Source organism: Typopeltis vanoorti, chromosome 18, assembly GCF_054136105.1.
Source record: "Typopeltis vanoorti isolate ZY-2024b chromosome 18, IOZ_Tvanoo_1.0, whole genome shotgun sequence".
Classification (NCBI taxonomy): domain Eukaryota; kingdom Metazoa; phylum Arthropoda; class Arachnida; order Uropygi; family Thelyphonidae; genus Typopeltis; species Typopeltis vanoorti.
The window spans coordinates 40,895,711-40,912,661 of NC_143566.1; the positions used below are offsets into that span (position 1 = coordinate 40,895,711).

The following is a 16,951-nucleotide window of genomic DNA, read 5'->3' on the forward strand; positions in this document are numbered from 1 at the left end:
TTGTCAGTGTTACGAAACGTTGCACTAACGAGTAGGCAGGGTTATAACGGACTAGCAATGCTTTACGCTTCACATACGTTGCTCTGCTCAACTTGGAATGAAAATATACGTTTCGACACTCCTAATAACACGCTTCTAAAAATGGCAAAATATTTTTCTTATATGCAGAATAATTTATGATACTGTCTACTACACTGCGCATTCAAGTTATTTCTGAACAGTAATAAGAAACTAAAACGTTACGCTATCAAAAAAAAAAAAAAAAAGAACACGCTACTTTCTTGCGTACAGAATGACTGTACCGTATGCAACTTTTGCAAAGCTATCTAACCTGTGCTCACTTACGTGTGTGTTCTATGGACAAGGTAGCAGCCACCTGCTCGTAATGACTGTCATCAAATCTTGAAACACATGCGTGCATGTATGTATGTATTTCGTATAGATAACTTTTGATATAGTGACTATGTTTATCACGAATGCAAGGTGGTTGTACAGCAGGTTTTTATTATAGAACGTGCACAACAGAGAATGGCGCGTATAAAAACACAAACTAAATGACTGTAGCTGGTAACCTTCTAGAATCTAATTTCCGAGAACAAGCATTTATTTTCAGTTACGAGAAGAATTAGCGTTCTCACGTGACCAACGACATCTTTCGCGATGGTCGCAATATAAATAATGATGATCTTTTTGTATTATATGCCTATTTTTATAATTATTTCTTTAATATTTTCAATAGGAATTTTTATATAGCTTATTTATTTTTATAACAAATAGGCAAACTAACATGAGGTAATACAGTTAATAAATTAATGAAACGTAATTTTAAAACTGTACATACAGGGCCGGATTTATGCATAGCCTAGCAAACTACACGTTAGGGCCCTGCACACTATAACATTATCACCTGGATATAATTATATCCATACGAAACATAAATTTTGGGTTAACACATCATAACAAAAATGTATGATGCGTCAGAGTGACTGGAATATTCATTAATTTCAATAGAAGTTGAAAGTAATGAGTCACTTCTTTACATGCAAATCCATGGAAATATTAAATTGAATAAGCAGTCCATGGGAATATTAAATTGTCATCTTTGAATTATGTCAAGATCTTTGTATTCCTGCTTCCACCCCATCACAATGTATCACAGAACTTTCCCTCCTCTGTTACATAGCAATAATAACAGGACGTGACTAAGAAGTTTTGCCTTTCAAATTCCAGGATAAATATGTTTCCATTATCGTAACTTATCATACCGAACCAACAGATTTTGAAATAAGAATAAAATCAATATTATAACTGAATTATAAAGCAGTCATATTCAGCAATTTTAGAAGATTGTAAAAGAGGAAGGGAAAAAGAAAGAAAGAAAACATTTATTTATCAACTGTTTAATGGAATAGCAGGCAAGATGGCCGGCCTGGGAAGTGGATAGCGTATCTGCCCTCCAATTCAAAAGGCTGTGTACTCGAATCCCGTTGTGGACATGGATGTTGGTGAACATCATTAGTTTGGTAGATAAATTTCATCGCCTGGTAAGAGACCGCCGTCCAGCTAATACTGGAGGTCTGATGATATAGCTTGAAAGAGTTCCATATTTGGTTTCTACAGCAGGATTTTCAGTCTATGTAAAAGAAAAAAAAGAAGGGGAAAAAGAAAGAAAAGAAATAATAAAATAATTTATTTCACCTGCAGTACTTTGGGTTCATAAAGTTTCATGGCAATAACAAGATATTTAAGTTTTTTAATTAAAAATAATTTAAAAACTTAAATGCCTAGTTATTTTCTTCTTTAATATGTCAAAACTGGATTTTTATTTATTTATTTTTAATATATGACTTCGACAACAGCAGCTGTTTGGCAAAACTGTAAAAATATTTGTTTACTAATAGTACTGTGTGATTGCTTTATAAAGTCCTTTATTTGTGCAGAAATAAAGTCATCAGAGGCCTAGAAAACGAACCTTATATTTTGATATTACTTAATTATCGGGTCTTGTCAGTAACACAGAAACTGAAGGTGCGATACTGTCAGATAGTTAATTTTGCATTGATAATTATCAATGCCAAATTATAATTGAGTTTTTTTTTTTTATTGTTTGTGTATTACCTCATCTACATGTGTTGGGTCATGGATGCAGTTGTGTTTTCTTGGTGACTGTTTCTGTTTCCTGTTTACTATTCATAATCCGCACAGTCATCATGATGGCAAATATTGCAGTGTGAATCTCCATCTCGTTTATCATAAGAAATTTCGCCTCTCCAAAACATAATACAGGACCTGTTTACTTTGACTTTCGTCTAGTCACATTTAATAGTATCCAATGAGCGACTTTTATTGCCGAGTCCTTTTGCAACTTGACTAAAATTCATTGTCAATACTTAATAATGAAACTTTTGAGAGGTTTAAACGTGCAATTAAAAAACAACAACAACAACAACACAAAAAAAAACTGCTTATTTTCCAAACATTGAGTGTACAGTATTGCACTGAGTCTGGATTTATTGTACAAAAGACAAAAGCACCTTGCATAACGTAGCCCAAAAATACCCATAAAACGAAAACACACTAACATAACAATCTTCTCCTTATAAAATAAATATAAAATATGTAAGTTACGTGTGAAAACCAAACTTTTATTGATATATGTATATATAAAGTGAGAAAACGGAGTCAGTATAATAGTAAAATAAATAAAAACTTTGCACGAAAGTATTAATCTTTACATAGGGGTATTATTTTTTGGCTGTTTTTAATGAGTTTAAAACTTATGGGAGAGAATTCATTAATTTTACATTATTACATAAACTTGCCACATCGTATTTTCTTTTTTAATGCATGGTCATAACGATCGATCATAAAGGTTTGCCAATTTAGGACCAGAATTATTTTAATCAGATACTACCGATTGCTTCATAACCTTCATAGTAGATGTGCAAACTGTTTTCTTCAATTTTCCTTGGTCATCTCGATACTGGTCACGTCGTGAATGCATTTATACACCATAGACAGTTACAGTTTCAAAGAGTTATACTTATTTGGAAATTTCGCTGGAATATGATGCTATTCGGTGGATCAAGCCATATGAAGTTAGCTATTATACCCTATACCATCAAAAGAACTCTGGCTTAAGAACACTGTTTAACAGCGAAATAAATATACGGATCCACCTCATGTCTTCGTGATTCTGTGTAGAAAATTTTCGACAAGTTCACGATAGCAAGGAGCTGGAATTCAGCATCTCTCTCTCTCTCTCTCTCTTTTTTTTTTTTTTTAATGCATGGTCATAACGATCGAAGTGACAACACAGGCCAGGCATTACAATCTGTGGAGATTTGTTAACACACAAGAGTTTACTGATAGTGCATCGATAACTATACCTTTTCTAAAATAGTCCTGATCCATTTCTAAAATAGTTATTTATAAAATGGGATATCTCCATAAAATGTTTCTTTTATTCATAAAATTTTCATTATTGAAAGGCAAATCATAGTAGAAGCATATATGCCAGAGGATTAACAATGCAATAGGGAACTGTGAATTGCAGAAGAGCAACACAGTCTAATCACAATCTGAATTTATAACCTGTTCAGATTAGAACCATGCAGTAATGAGCTTTATAGCTTTCCTTAGTCTTTCTATAATAAACTTATTTTTATACAGGATTTCGGTATTTTTTTGCGGAAAACTATATGTTGGAGATATTAGGACACGCACTGCAAGCGCAGACCGTTCTAGTTTATGGTACAGTTCTTTTATGTGAATTCCACCCATGAAAGATTGTAAACCTATCATATGAATTTATTACAATAAATTCATATTACAGGTGTGCCACTTTTTTTTTTCTTAAACTGAACCCCTGAATTCCGTGCCGTTTTTTTTTTTTTTGCTGAAACACGGTTGGTCTGTGCGGTGAACATCTGAAATCACATTGTAACAGAAACATAAAACTTAAAATAATACAAAAAAAATCATTCTTTTTCACTTTTACAATTTAAATGTGTTACAATTGTTAATTTGATTTTTTTTCCCAGAAATCCCTAGTCCATACCAAAATGTAATAGAAAAAACAAATAACATCTTAGAAAAGTTTCTGTATCGTTCCAATATTTAAGACTCGTGACTCACCCTTGCATTAGGGGGTTGTATTCTCTTCCTTCTCGAATTCAATGCCGATGCTAAAAGAGCCGAGTAACAGCCTACGTGATGTGCCTTGTACTGCAGTATGTTTAGAGGCGTGTGCATAAAAGATGAAGACAGACATGCCAGAACTCGGAAAAGCATTACACGAAAAGCAGACATGCACTCAAGTGAGCATACATATTTAATCAATAATGAGATCTTAGTGAAAATTTTAATACGTAGCGCTAATGCCCTTACATATGTTACAAGATTACTTGCTTTATGAGATTATCTAAGTGTAGATGATTCTACCACTTTATAAATGCAACTCACGTATATTCATAACCTTGTTGCAAGTTCTTAAATGCCTAAACTGTTGCTTATGAAAAATAATACCATGATCTAAAATAGTATCCGTATCTTTGTATTGCCATTTTAAATGTCATAAGTTAATTTTACACTCAAACACAATAGACAATTTTAAACATTAATGGCATTAATAAATATAATAGATCATTATATAAAAGTGATAATTAAATGGAAATTTAATGAAACGTGAATTTCAAGTGAATAGAAATTTATTCATGTGTATTTCAATCATGCTAGCCCAAAACGAGACAGGAATTCTTCAAATAAAAAATGAGTATTAATCTGCTTAATACATATTATGAACTAAATGTTATTCATTGGCCGACCATGCTTTCAAATCACTTGAAGTAGGAATCCGAACAAGAAATCGATTGTATCCTTTAGTGAAAAAACTGAAGAGAAAATAAAAATCATTGAGCACATCCGATGAGTGTCCAAAGAACTGTGCCAGGATGCGAAATAATCTCGTTTTCAAGAATGGTAAAATGTATGGGGCACTCTTTCACTCTTTCATTATATTGTACATCGATTTGAAACTGAGAAGTGAGAATCGTTATAGCATGGATGTTTGTGAATCATCTCCATCTCTTTTAGACCAGTGGTTCCCAAAATTTTTCTTTTCACGGCGCCCTTAGTGTATCAGGATTTTTCCACGGCGCCCAAAGTCAGAACATAGACCTACCTAACAGTTGAAGTGCGCAATCGGTGCGATTAGGTTGATTAAGTTAAAAAATAATGAAACACGTATTTCAAATTCACAAACAATTTATGTAAAAAGTATTAAATAAGTACATATTTTGAATAATCAAATCATTGAATAAATAAATCGTAATTAGTGGGACGGATGAGTTTGTTATTCACTGAACATCTTCTCAAATCTTGGAATCAAACTGGACCCAGCCACCTGTTTCCTGTTCCACGTTGATTTTCGGACGATATTTGCTTTTTATCACAGCGACCGCCGAAAATCCAGCTTCTCACAAATATGACGTCGCAAATGGAATTAAGATTTTCTGAGCTTTACCACTTAGCAATTGCTGGGTCATACCAGGAATCGTGTCGTTGGATTAAGGAGGCGGTTAGCAAACATACTGGCTTCTGGATGACTGTGGAAGTCAAAGAATAATGGTAAATCTCATCGTGATTCATGATTTTTGACCACTTAGCAGCGGATATTCATCTTTCACTGATATCCAAAAGTCAGTCAGTTCCAAGCTGCCACATTTTGTCTTCAGTATATTGTCGCAGGACAGCTCAATAAGATTTCAGTGAAAATATTGGAATATTTCGGGGCGCCCCTGGGCTCCGCGGTGCACAGTTTGGCAACCAATGTTTTAGACAGTAAATGATTTTCATTGTCTTACACCTCATTGAAACAAGATGTAAGACCCATCTTGTTTCAATAAAATGAAATAATGGAACCTTTTGCTTGCCCATCATGAGAACGATATAAGTTTACAACAATCAGGATTGCCATTAAGAAAAAAAAAAGTGTCTGAAAATGTATAATGACAGATGCTTGTAAATTAAGTAATATTATAGATAACTTAAAAAGAAACTGTTAGTGACGTCCTATATATGAAGCCTCCGTTGCTCAGTCCGTGACGTGAGGAACCTTTATCTGGTCTTTTTCGACGAAAAGTGAGTTAGCCGGTCTCCTACGGAGGTAGGGTTTTTTTTTTCATCCGGAAACTCGGGTTTTTCGTCCCACATAACAGGCAAACCTTCCCCGTGAACACTACAGACATAGGACATCCTGGGAGGCATAGTGCTAATCACCTTATCCTTGATTAATGGTTGTAAAGTCCAAGAATAGTTAGAAGGTCGTGGACACTTAAGTGCTTGTTAGAACCACTGATGAATGAACGAATATACATTTTTTTTCCACAATAGGGAATTTTAGAATTATGCTAGCTTTCGCAATTAAACACATTTCTCTACCCGTGTTATTCAATAGCAATGGGTCTTTTTTTTTTTTTTTGGTTAACTTGTATCTAATGAGATTTTATTCTAGCGACTGATTGATCAGAAAGTTTATTGCTAAAGGCGTTAAGAAATAATATATGCATTCTGCTAATGAAAAAAAAAAATTAAATTAAAATTTTTTTTTTTAAAATGACGTTTCAAAAAATCAGATTCGAATTCTGTTTTATTTATTAGCGGGACTTATGATACGTGTGTATTTCCTAAGAATTTACTGATGATATACATATCCTCGTATCTTTGCTGCAGTAGTATAAGTAAGCAGAACTCTTGCCATCGCAACATGGATATTAAATATATTTATTATTATTATTATTATTATTATTATTATTATGACACCTCCAGGGAGTCCAAAGACTCATCGAGGGAGGGAACCTACTCTACAACTTTACTGTGCTTATAACATTTATTTCATAATGGCGAAATAAATGTTATAAGCACAGTAAACGGCAAATCCGTGGCACGCTAGATAATACTGCTGACATACTGTTGAAAAGCGTTAGCTAAAAAAAAAAAAGGCTCATAATTAAACGAAATTCAGAAATAACGTTTCGCCGTATAATTTACATAACATAGAAAGAGATAGGGAAGGAAGGTAAACAATCTCGAGCTTCCAGTCGACCTCTTTTTTTTTTTGTTTTATTCGTAATTGTTATTATTTTGTGAAGAAAACTTAGTGAATTTGGCCAAATGCACTAAGTCTGTGAATGTCTGTGAAAATACTAGTAGATGGCGTTAGTGTAGGTGATGGTGGCTGTGGTTCGTTGTAGTTAGTAGTTTCACAGACATTCACAGACTTAGTGCATTTGGCCAAATTCACTAAGTTTTCTTCACAAAATAATAACAATTACGAATAAAAAAAAAGAAAAAAAAAAGAGGTCGACTGGAAGCTCGAGATTGTTTACCTTCCTTCCCTACCTCTTTCTATGTTATGTAAATTATACGGCGAAACGTTATTTCTGAATTTCGTTTAATTATGAGCCTTTTTTTTTTAGCTAACGCTTTTCAACAGTATGTCAGCAGTATTATCTAGCGTGCCACGGATTTGCCGTTTACTGTGCTTATAACATTTATTTCGCCACGTTTCTCGTATATTACTACTACTATCAAATTGCAGACCACCGGTGAAACCAGGAGGAGAAAAAATAAAGGAAGGGAAATGATATAATTAGATTTGAATTTCATCGCTCGGAGTGAGATCCTGCTTATTGAAGCCTTGAGGTGGCTTGGAAAAAAAAAAAAGTTCCACGTTTGGGTTACAGAGAAGGGTTCTCTTAGTTCATTCACAGCACTAATGCTAAGGTATAGGTTTCCAAGCCTTGCGCTGGTGGGAGTCACAAAAAACTCACTATATGGTGTGATAATTTAATATATTCTAATATCTAATTTCAATAATTTAAATATGTAGCAATACTTTTCAAAAATAATTATTCATTTCTGATTATTGCAATGTCAGGAGTGCATTGTAGAAAGACGTCTGGTTTGAATACAATCACCAGGTATCTGAGTCATATCCGGAAATCAAGCTTTCCTTGTACTCTTCGCGGCCTTGGATCTTAAACTGTGTCAAGTATCATTATAGTCTCTATAGCATACAGTCATTATTGCAAGCAATAGTCCCAAATTCAAAAGAACAATAAGAACAATGTGATTTTAAGAAAGGACTTGCATTGCCTTTGTCAGTATGCTGTAAGCACGTGCAGGTTTAATCAAATTATATATAATACTTATTATACAGTAATACTTGATACTTATTATAGTGTATACTTAATACACTTATTATACTGTATAGTTAATACTTATTAATAATTGTATATAATACATCTAAAGAAATATGTAAAAAAAAGTAATAATAATCTCTCCAGTAATAATCTCTTGCCTATTGGTAAAAAAATAAAATAAACCTTAGTTTTGGAAGTGGCTTTAAAATATTTATCAGGTTTTTAAATGTCCTTTATTAACATAACCAACTTCACATTTTAATTAATTACTTTAAAAAATTTATTTATTTTTCTTTTGACTAAAATGTCAGATTATTTTTAACTGATTTTTTGAGAGAGGAAGCAATCTCCCCCCTCCTTTTGGATCCGCCACTGCTTGCAAAGTTGTTTTAGTAACAAATGTCTAACGGGAAAAAAAAAATCATAATGGTGAATTCATCCAATAGTACAACTACGAAGTTTCTCCCCCTTCCTCCACAAAAAAACCCTCGATGTGTCCTTTTCAACCTTAAGAATTTGTTGTGCTCTCTAAGCTCGCGAATCAATCCTTTCTCTTTAATTGTGAGGTTTCGCACTATGGAAACAGTGCCTTGGAAATTTATCCAAAAGTTTCATACAGCATTTATATTTTAATACCTTTAAGAAAACGCGATACTGCATTTAACTCTGTATATCGTCTGCCGAATTGAATTAAATAATAATAAATCATAGGTGAACACAAAACGTAGCATAGGTGAACATAAGAATAATACAGTAATGGTAGGTATCGTGATAAAAAAAAAAATCTCTCTATCTCTCTCTCTTATTATATATATATATTTAAGATCGATAATTTGGTTGAAGAAGTTTTAATGCCTTTTCTCAATTTAAAAACAATTTCTTTACCAATGAACAAAGAAGACAAATATCGTTTCAATTAGTGTTATATATAGCGATAAAATCAAAGAAATTAGAATTAATAACCGTGCACGCTCATTTGCATTATTAACGATAATAAATTGAAACACAATATTGTAAGCTGACCTCGATTTATGATCAACTTACCTTTGAGAAAAACTCCAACATTTACTCGGACATGCAAATAATACTACTTAGCAGTCGTTCTTTAAAACGCTTCGTATAGAATTTCCTAAAACAATGCCGTCTAGAGCTACGATCGTGCACTAAATACCGTTTATACCAGTGGAAAGGGGAAGTGTTGCAATTGCAATGACTGCGTTCTTATGCATATACATGTACTCTACCAACAGAATCTTATTGCACTGAAGAATTAATTCATGGAGCATAACGGTAAACTCCGGGAAGAAAACCAGATAGGCGTAACGTCAACAAAACATGTGAAAGGAAAAGAACTGTATATGTAGATTGGACACTTTTCGATATGCATCAATGACAATGTTTTTAGCAGAACGAAACCTTCAAATGACAAATAACCTAGCTCTGACGACAAGTTTTTGTAAAGTACTGAAGATAGCATTTATCTGATAGAGGTATATTAATTACCTTTTATCCAGCATAACCTTCGCTTTATGTGGATCGAATGCTGCGTATTCGATCAACGAAAAATAATAAATAAAAAATAGTGACTCAGGAGCATAGTCAGGATTCTTGGAGGAGAGAATGGGGGGAAATGAAACAATAGAATAACTTCCTCATTTTTAGAAGAACGGCAAAGCAGCACAGGATTTTGTTGTTGTTGTTGTTGTTGTTGTAGCATTAGTATTTTAGCGCTTAAGCTGCCTGCCATGTAAAAATATATGGAATAAGGTTCTAAATTTTTGAGTGGGGGGGGGGGGGCGCAAACTGGATTTGCAAATCAGAGTGTGATTTCAGTCAAACTTTAGTTTGTGAAAGTCTTTAGATGGTTTCGTCGCTTATGATGAGACGATCCTGCTTATTAAATAGTTCTATACCACTATAATTAAAAATCAAGTTTGGTCTCTCCACATAGATTTAGCTAACCCTTAGCGCGCCCAAAGTACTAATGCACTAGTAACTTCAAAAGATATTGTGGATATGCTTACTATTTTTTTTTTAAATTAAAACACAATGCAACAGTATCCTGTTGTTGTATCCTATTTCCCAATCCGGAAGAAACTAGCCAATCGTTTTATCCTCCCAATGTACATATTTAGCATATCTCAGAATTCTGTTTTATGGCTTTCATTTATCCTCCCATTTCTCTATTTCGGCTCTTCCTTCTGTCCTTCACATCCTCTTTTTCATGATGTAATAATTTATCCTAAAGTTAAGAATGAATGCTGTTTGGAACACGCGCGCACACACACACACACACACACACACACACACACACACACACACACACACACACACACACACACACACACACACACACACACACACACACACACAAAATAAAATAAAGTTAGAAAGAAAGATTAGCTGATTTAAAATAAAAAGTACTATCTCCCACAAAGGGGGATAGCGGTAGACCATCGGATCTGTTTTAGTTAGGAGAGTGAAATAAAGTTTCATATGCTTCTTTATAAAGCCGTTCCATGAGGAACCGACTTTTGTGAAGGACTCTTGTCTTGTTCCCATGAACTCTATGTCTAGTGTTGATAGTAGCATGCTCCGCAAATCCAGACTGTTCACGCTCAAGGTATTGAATATAAGTCTTGTGTTCTTCTAATCGAATAAAAGAAGATCTTCCTGTTTGTCCGAAATAAGGTAACCCGCAAAGGACAAGCTTCCACATCTTAATTATCCAGATGTCTACCAGATTCATTGCTCTTGTGACAAAGTTCATTGGAACAAGTCAGTTCTTCACGGAACGGCTTTATAAAGAAACGTGAAACTTCACTCTCCTCACTTAACAGATCTGGTGGTCTATGTCTATACCCTTTGTGGGAGATAAGAAAGATTAGCTGATTTAAAAAGTGCTAACTTTATTTTATTTAATTGTGTGTGTGTATATACATATAAGTTAAGAAATGTAATGACCTTTTTAGTTATCTTACATTAACTACTTGGACTGTCAGTTATTCGATTAGCATTTTACATGTATTGAAGATTCCTTTGATACTTAGGCGAAAATTATAATAATAATGAGTTTATTCCGGTATTATAATTTATTAAAATAATTAATTATAACACTTACATGAAATATATTTACAAATAAATTTTGGAATAATAATAACATAAGAAATAAAAACCTGTCTTTTTTGGGGAAACGATGATACAAGCCCAACACTGCAATAGAATGAATCACTTTTCAAATTTTAAAAAAGTGCAAAAACTGCCATTATTACTTCTTCTTCATCTTCTAAATCCTAAAACTTGAATGCCATGTGCAATAGATATACTATCAATTTAGTAGTCAAAATTACTACTAAAAATTATATAGGATTTTTTTTGAACTGCTGAATTGATTATTTTTATTACAAGTGCATATCAAAAAATGACTTATATTTTTACATTCCACACATATTTTTGGTCTATATTTAGCATATTCCAAATGGCTATTATCAGGTCTCTTTTGTAAAGAACATATAGAACGTAATTTCTCTGTAGATGGTAACTTTGTCGTCTAAAGATGCATTTTGATTTTCCGGTGGAACTTTTAAACATTCCCAATAACCACACAGATCAATCACTAGAATAAGCTGGTATATGCAGAATTGAAATGGCAGACATTCGTCAATGCCAATAAAAAGTAGCATATTATATTTAAAAACCTCCATACATTATTTTCCTATCAAGTACATTGTTTATGAATGTTAGTAATTAACTTTTTTTTTTTTTTTTGGTATTTCACACCCATAAATTCGCGTTGCATAGGATGGGATGTCACATGCTATAGAAAACGTTTGGGTTTTATACCGTTTCCAGTCCGAATGAAATATTATATAACTAATTTAAAAATCCTTGCTGGGGATAATATTTCTCCCAGCTAGCTACGGATGAGAATTAAAGTTTGGTGTTAACTTAATCTTTACAGGATTAGTTAAAAACAGCATGATTTGCACATTATGTAAACGAAAAGAATCACGTAAATATATTTTGCCTTCCAAGAGTTTGGAACGAAACCATTATGGAAAAACTGAATGTGAGAGAAATATGGTGAGTCGATTGGAGCATCAATCTTTACAGTGGCACGGGCATGATCAACGGATGCTCCACGAGAGATGACCAGGGTGATGATTTGGGTGCAACCAGTGAGACAGAAGAGAGGACGACAATTCAATGATTTGATGACTACGAAAGAAAGAAATAAAGTCGACTGCGTAGATTAAAAAAAAAAAAAAAAACTGTGATAATTTCTTCGTTGTAGGAGTCAGGAGTAACGTCAGGTTTCCGACAGTCAATCATCGTCCGAGTTCTCGATCAAGTCAGAATAAAACGAGTACAGTACCTTAATAATAATATCCTTTTAAGGAAGAGTTCACAAGAAGGCGTGGAAGTTGTAGCAGCGAAGTGAGAAGTCTTACATTTGTATGTGATTGGGAGAGAGAGATGAAAACATTTTTCAGTTCCTCTTAACAGGTGCAAGGAAATCAGGAAACGGTCTGTCTATCTCTCTCTCTCTCTCTCCCTCACTCACACATACACACAACCATTAAAAAAGTATATATCTAGAAGCGGAGAGAACGGAACAGTGCTCGAAGAAAGAAGAGAAAATTGAAATAAAGAAGAGGCATTGAAATATTTGGGTTTAGAAATCTTTTGGCAGTCGATCAGAACAGACTTTTCCAAACTAATCTGGCCACGGAATGATTCTGGGCTTGTCAATATAAGTCAATATCTTTTTGTATCAATGGGAGTACTTCCTTGGTACAGTAAAACATGAACTATCTGAAAACTTCGCGGTACTTTTAATATATATTGTTTAATTCTTTTGGATTTTACCACATTAATTCTGGAAGTCAACATTATTTTTCTAATTATTTATTTATTTCGTATGGGGTTTTCCCATTTTCCGTCCTTTAGGTTGAGCCCTCCTAATGAGGGATTAAGTATGCATTTTATGACTGCCGATCAGTGTGTTCACGGGGCCGGTTTGCCTGTGCTGAGGGACGAAAAAATCGAGTTTCCGGGTGAAAACCCCTCTACCTCTGTATGAGACCGGCTTACTCACCTTTATTCAAAAGAGATCAGATAAAGGTTCCTCACGTCATGGACGGGATATATATATATATATATATATATATATATATATATATATATATATATATATATTAGACAATTATATCTTGACAATTTTTTTATTGATTTCTTCATGGGCTTATCGTTAATAGTCCAATGCGATTACATTACTTACCAGTTTGGTAAGCATGTGTCAGAGTGAATCTTTGCAGTATAGTAAGTTCGCTAACTGAGCATCTTTCGATATTGTTATCCTTTGAGTACGACAAAACATTCTCTTAATTTTTATTAGAATTCTCTTGTATGGCAATGAAGAGTTGCCTACTAGAAATTGATAAGTCAATTAATCAGGAAATATTTACACCAGGTTTATCGAATTGTTAACTGTTGCTGTAAAACCCAGAGTGAAACAATAAACATCGCTCGGTTTCTAAGATTATAATCGCAAACAATCTGTATATACAATTATTAACACACGTATACAATTATTAATGGTCATTGTGTTAGTTACTAACTAGAACTTTACGCTTGAAAAATTTAAATAATCAAGTTCCCAACATAAATGTACAAAATTTATTAAGTAAAATCTATCGAATTAAAAGGTAAATCCTTTGTTTTAATTAAGAGCAAAGAAACTTGTATTTCTACAGGGTGTCCCCAAATTCACACAAGATTTAAATTTAGGGCCATTTGTGCGGTAAAGTGTTGCCAACGAGAAAAAAAAGACAGCATGACAGCTGACAGTTCAGGGTTATTAAAAATGGAGCGCTACACAAAAGAACAACGCATTTTCATTGTTGAGCAATGTTTTAAAAATAATGAAGGTTTGGCATCTACAGTTCGCTATTTTCGTACAAAATATGGTCGGAATAGTGATTTAACTTCATCAACTGTGAAAAGATTAATTAAAAAATTCAAGGAAACTGGATCAATTAGTGATCTTATACACTCTGGCCGTCCTTCAACAAATCGTTCAACAGAAAACATCGAAGCAGTTCGTGAGAGTGTTGCTGAGAGTCCAGGAACATCAATTCGGCACCGTGGTCTTGAATTGGGCATTTCGAGAAGCTCTCTACAGCGTATTCTCACGAAAATTTGCATCTTTATGCTTACAAAGTTCAATTGACTCAAGAACTGGAGCCTACTGACCACACACAGCGAAGAGAGTTCGTTGAATGGATTATGGAACAACAAGAAGTGGATGCTTATTTTTCGAACAAAATCATCTTCAGCGATGAGGCTCATTTTCATCTTGATGGCTTCGCTAATCGACAAAATTGTCGCATTTGGGGTTCAGAAAATCCACGAGTGATTGTTGAGAAACAAATGCATCCACAACGTGTCACTGTTGGGTGCGGAGTTTGGGCTGGCGGCATCATCGGTCCATTCTTCTTCGAAAATGCGGCTGGTAAGGCAATAACAGTTAATGATGCTCGCTATCGCGACATGACAATTCAGTTTTTTGTGCCTAAATTGCAAGATATGGATGTGGACGACATGTAGTTCCAACAAGACAGTGCCAAATGCCCTACAGCCCGAGAAACAATTCAATTACTGCATGAGTCATTTCCTGGTCGTGTAATTTCCCGTTTTGGTGATCAGAATTGGCCGCCCAGATCATGTGACTTAATGCCGTTGGACTTTTTTCTTTGGGGTTTTTTGAAATCTAAGGTTTATGCCAACAAGTCCACGACCACCCACGCCTTGAAGGAGAAAATTGAGCGCTGTATCAACGAAATTCAGCCACATTTATGCAAAACGGTCATGGAAAATTTCGACAAAAGAATGCGTATGTGCCAGCAAAGCCGTGGAGGCCATTTACCCGATATGCTATTCCATGCATAACCCTATACTGTATACTTTATGAATCAATAAGAAATTACAATTTTTAATTAAAAACCTGTGTTTTCTATCAAAATTACTTCTTGAGTGAATTTTGGGACACCCTGTAGAATGAAAATGCGTCATCACAACAAAATACAAAAGTAGTCAAATAAAATAGTGAGGGGAATAGAAGTTTTTTTTTTTTTTTCTGTTGCAATAAGATGAAACATAGTTCGAGATACTTTCTCAGAAAGAAGAAAAACATTATCATTTCTTCACATCTCATAACCAACCATATAAATAAAATACTGGTTTTTAGATTTTTTTCAATAACAATTAACGATCACAGATGATTTCCATATTCAAACATAGAGGGAGCCAATATGAGACAATTCTTTATATTTATTACGTTTTATATGCCATTTTTAAGTGCAGTTCACAAAATGTTTAAGATTTGTTAGATTCGTTTTTGTCTCTATAATCAATGTTATTCCTCAGCTCTTGACTAGATGCGTTTCACCGAAAGTAGGTATTTTGGAATCCTGAGGAAAATTTGTGGGCTATCTCAGATTTCATTCTGATCCGTCAAATGCTTCGAAATGGTGTGCAGTAACCACAACGCTGTGGCTGTGTGGAATTTAATGAAATTTGCTTTTCATGTTCACTTAAAAATTTGTCGTGCAATCTCCATCTGGATTATAATCCAAGTTTTTCAGTAGAAAAAAATTCCATATTTTTTTATATCTACCTACATATGAAAGGTTGCAAAACCTATAGCAACATCAATGTTGTCATGTGTGGGCAGATGAAATAATGATTATATGTCCTACAATACATAACAAGTAAGGAAATGACTGTACACCACCATCAAAAGGTATTTCGCAAGAGCATTCTCGTTTACACTGACACCATTATAACAGATTAACCTAGAACGGTTTTGGCATGTGTACTGTACACACTTTTATTTTATTATTAAAATGGACCAACCAACACGACTAACAAAATATAATCACCAACAACTTGTGTCGGTCCACTGATAAACAAATGTCTCTCCAGGTTTGGAAGGACAGGGACGTGCGCGCTTCGATCTGAAAAGACCTGGGCTCCATTCTCGTCTTGACGAGAGGGAAACCGAGTTCTCTCTCTCTCTCTAGTTGATGGTGATTTAGCCGGTCTCATATGGGAGGAGAAGGCATTTTTAGTAGCTATTTACAAAAATACTGCACTGGATTATGTAGTATAGATGGTGGATCGTGTAGCATCTAGTGACCTCCTGAGATCAGTCTTGGGACTCTGTGGAGGTGTCATTCAATAATAATAGTAATAATAACTGACCAATCTTGTACCTCTCTATTCTAATAATGTCCATCATCTCGTTTCAATGAGTAATTCTATCTTAATGCTAGTCTCTCTGGTCTTTGCTACTTAGTTATTGAGTATATTCCGTTCTCTTTACCCATCTGTTGTCAGCCGCTGTTACACATATCCTGCCTAGCACAATTTACTTTTTTTTTTTTTAATACTGCTGCAATATCTCTTCCCTTTATTTCCTTTCTACACTCGTTAGCCTTTATCCAACCGTGTCATTCCCCGAATACCTCTTTCCATGTTTGACTTATTTTTCTCTCTCACTGATTGCCTTTCATAAGGTCTCAAGTAACGTTATCATACATTATTGCTACACTGATAAATTTCTTTAAATATATCTCATATTGGTTAAAAGCTTTCTATTCTGTTGTTATACAGTTGATATATGCATATACATCAAATTTATTTTCATATGTAATTAACTGTTTCAGATATTATATGAATTCACT

At 34.1% G+C, this 16,951-nt stretch overlaps 1 protein-coding gene across 3 annotated transcripts in view; it reads right to left on the minus strand.

Moving 5' to 3' along the window:
- Positions 1 to 16,951, minus strand: part of LOC150096611 (breast cancer anti-estrogen resistance protein 1-like) — a 216,716-nt gene that overhangs the window by 108,179 nt on the left and 91,586 nt on the right. Inside the window, exon 1 of one of the 3 annotated variants that reach the window (XM_090408379.1) lies at positions 9,249 to 9,328. The exons of the other annotated variants lie outside the window; for them this stretch is intronic. Within the exon in view, the coding sequence (XP_090264505.1) occupies positions 9,249 to 9,269 (21 nt within the window). The 5' untranslated portion in view covers positions 9,270 to 9,328. Of the gene's footprint in view, positions 1 to 9,248; positions 9,329 to 16,951 lie in introns of those variants that run through there. 3 annotated transcript variants of the gene reach the window in all.